The following is a 2,084-nucleotide window of genomic DNA, read 5'->3' on the forward strand; positions in this document are numbered from 1 at the left end:
TTATACTGGATGTTCTAAAGGAATATGATGTTGATATACGTAATATTTTAACTATTACAACCGACAACGGATCAAATATGCTCAAAACTGTACGAATCCTGAACTGTGAAATGCAATTGTCGATAAATAATGATGCCGTGGATTTCGAAGAAGATGAAGATGATATCGATTGCCGAATAGCTATTGACACAATTGACACAATTGATTTTAACATCTCATCGAACACAATTACTAGCATTCGTTGTGGTGCTCACACTCTCCAACTGTGTGTAAACGATGTTCTGAAACAGTCGGCAGTAAAAGACAATGTCGAACGATTTTAAATTTTCTAAGAAGTGAACTCTACAAAAAACCTATCATTGATTGTGCAACACGTTGGAATTCAACATATAAAATGATTGAAAGATGCCTGGAAATGAAGGAAATTATAAATACACTAAGCAAGGATTATCCTGATTTATTTCTTGAATCTGAAGAATGGTCTTTCGCAACTGAATTCTTGGGACTATTTAAACCTATTTACAATGCTACCATTAAGTTACAAAGCGAACAGTTGTGCTATAGTGAACTATACATTATTGTTATGGATATAACATTTCAAATTGACGCTTTACCGGATAGCAACATGAAAACCCTTCTCAAAGAGTCCTTGAAGATAAGAAAGGATAAACTTTTAGAAAATGAACTGTTTAACGCAACTGTGTTCTTGGATCCACGAATCAAAGTATGCTTAACCTGCGAACAAAAACAAAGGGCGAAGAACTACATACTATCGTTATATAAACGCATGAACACAACAGAAGGTAAGTTTGCAATGCCTATTTATTTATATCATTCATCTTTTATGTTTCAGAACACAATACAAGTCACCCAATATTAGAGGAAGCTCCATCACCGAGTAGACCAGATGCAGCCAAATCTTTTTCCGATTATCTGCAAATTATAGATCCTACCACAGAAATTCCGAGTTGATCTAATTTACACAATTTAGAAGCTGATTTTGCCAATTATGAGCGGCAATCAAGATTGCCACTAAATGAAAATATAATAGCGTTTTGGAACTCTCAGAAAACCATCATCAGTGAGATTACTAATATTGTACAGGCAATACCGTCAACCCAAGTAAGCGTAACCGCATGTCAGCAACAAATCTTGAACATATATTAATGGTAAAAGTTAATGGGAATTTCAATTATTAAAGTTGAGCTTTCTCCTGTTAAATTCTATTTTCTTTAGTATGTTAATATTTTTTATAGTCGTTAATTTTTTATGAAATAAATAAATGTTTTCATATTTACTGGTTAAATATAAATATAGTTACTTTTGTATTTTATTTATACGATATTCACTCTTATTTTTATGGTTGCATTTTCCTCATGCCATTCATATTTAATATTTCTTTATAAACATCACTCAGGTGTACGCAACCTCTTAATAAACATCACCCAGGTGTACGCAACCTCTATTTATTTTTTAGGGTACATAATGATGTACGCTACGTGGTTTTTTAATGTACACGCAACATTTATAACGTACGTACCCAACCATTTCGGTTGGGTACGTGGTTGTTACTTTACAATGGTGGTTGCGTACCAAACATGTACGCTACGATTTTCGTTGGGTACATGTACACAAACTCTAAAATTTTTTTAAAAGTTTGTGTACATGTACGGTACCTTATCGTAGTGTAACTTTTCATGCTAGGTACGCTACAAAACGTTATTGTACGGTACCTTAGTGTAAGTTTTCGAACGCTGTTGCAAAGCCAAAATTATTACAAAATTTTAAATAAAACTTAATTTTATTGGTATAAATTAATATCATTATTAATATTTTTGTGAACAGTTTAATTCTTAACAAAGCACATAGGTTTCAATCAGGAAATTTTTGGCCAAAACCCTATTTTTGAAGTTTAGAAATTTTAATTTTTTTTTGCACAGAATAATAAAAAATATAAAGTCATCTGAAAGTAATTAGTTTTTGTAAATAACGTTAGTATTCGTTGATTGGCGCAGTACCAAAGTTGACACTTTTTTATGAAAAAATAAAACATACTTTGTGCTGTAAAATATACAATTTTTGTT

The 2,084-nt window shown here is 31.7% G+C and overlaps 1 protein-coding gene across 1 annotated transcript; it reads left to right on the plus strand.

Moving 5' to 3' along the window:
* On the plus strand, positions 1 to 1,126 carry LOC141402802 (uncharacterized). Its single transcript, XM_073984756.1, has 2 exons — positions 1 to 803; positions 854 to 1,126. The coding sequence occupies exons 1-2, from the start codon at positions 395 to 397 to the stop codon at positions 970 to 972; spliced, it is 528 nt and encodes a 175-aa protein (XP_073840857.1). The 5' UTR covers positions 1 to 394; the 3' UTR covers positions 973 to 1,126.
* Positions 1,127 to 2,084: the final 958 nt, after the last annotated feature.

This window comes from Musca autumnalis, unplaced genomic scaffold (genome assembly GCF_047663935.1).
Source record: "Musca autumnalis isolate F117 unplaced genomic scaffold, ASM4766393v1 scaffold_4, whole genome shotgun sequence".
In the NCBI taxonomy this organism is placed as follows: domain Eukaryota; kingdom Metazoa; phylum Arthropoda; class Insecta; order Diptera; family Muscidae; genus Musca; species Musca autumnalis.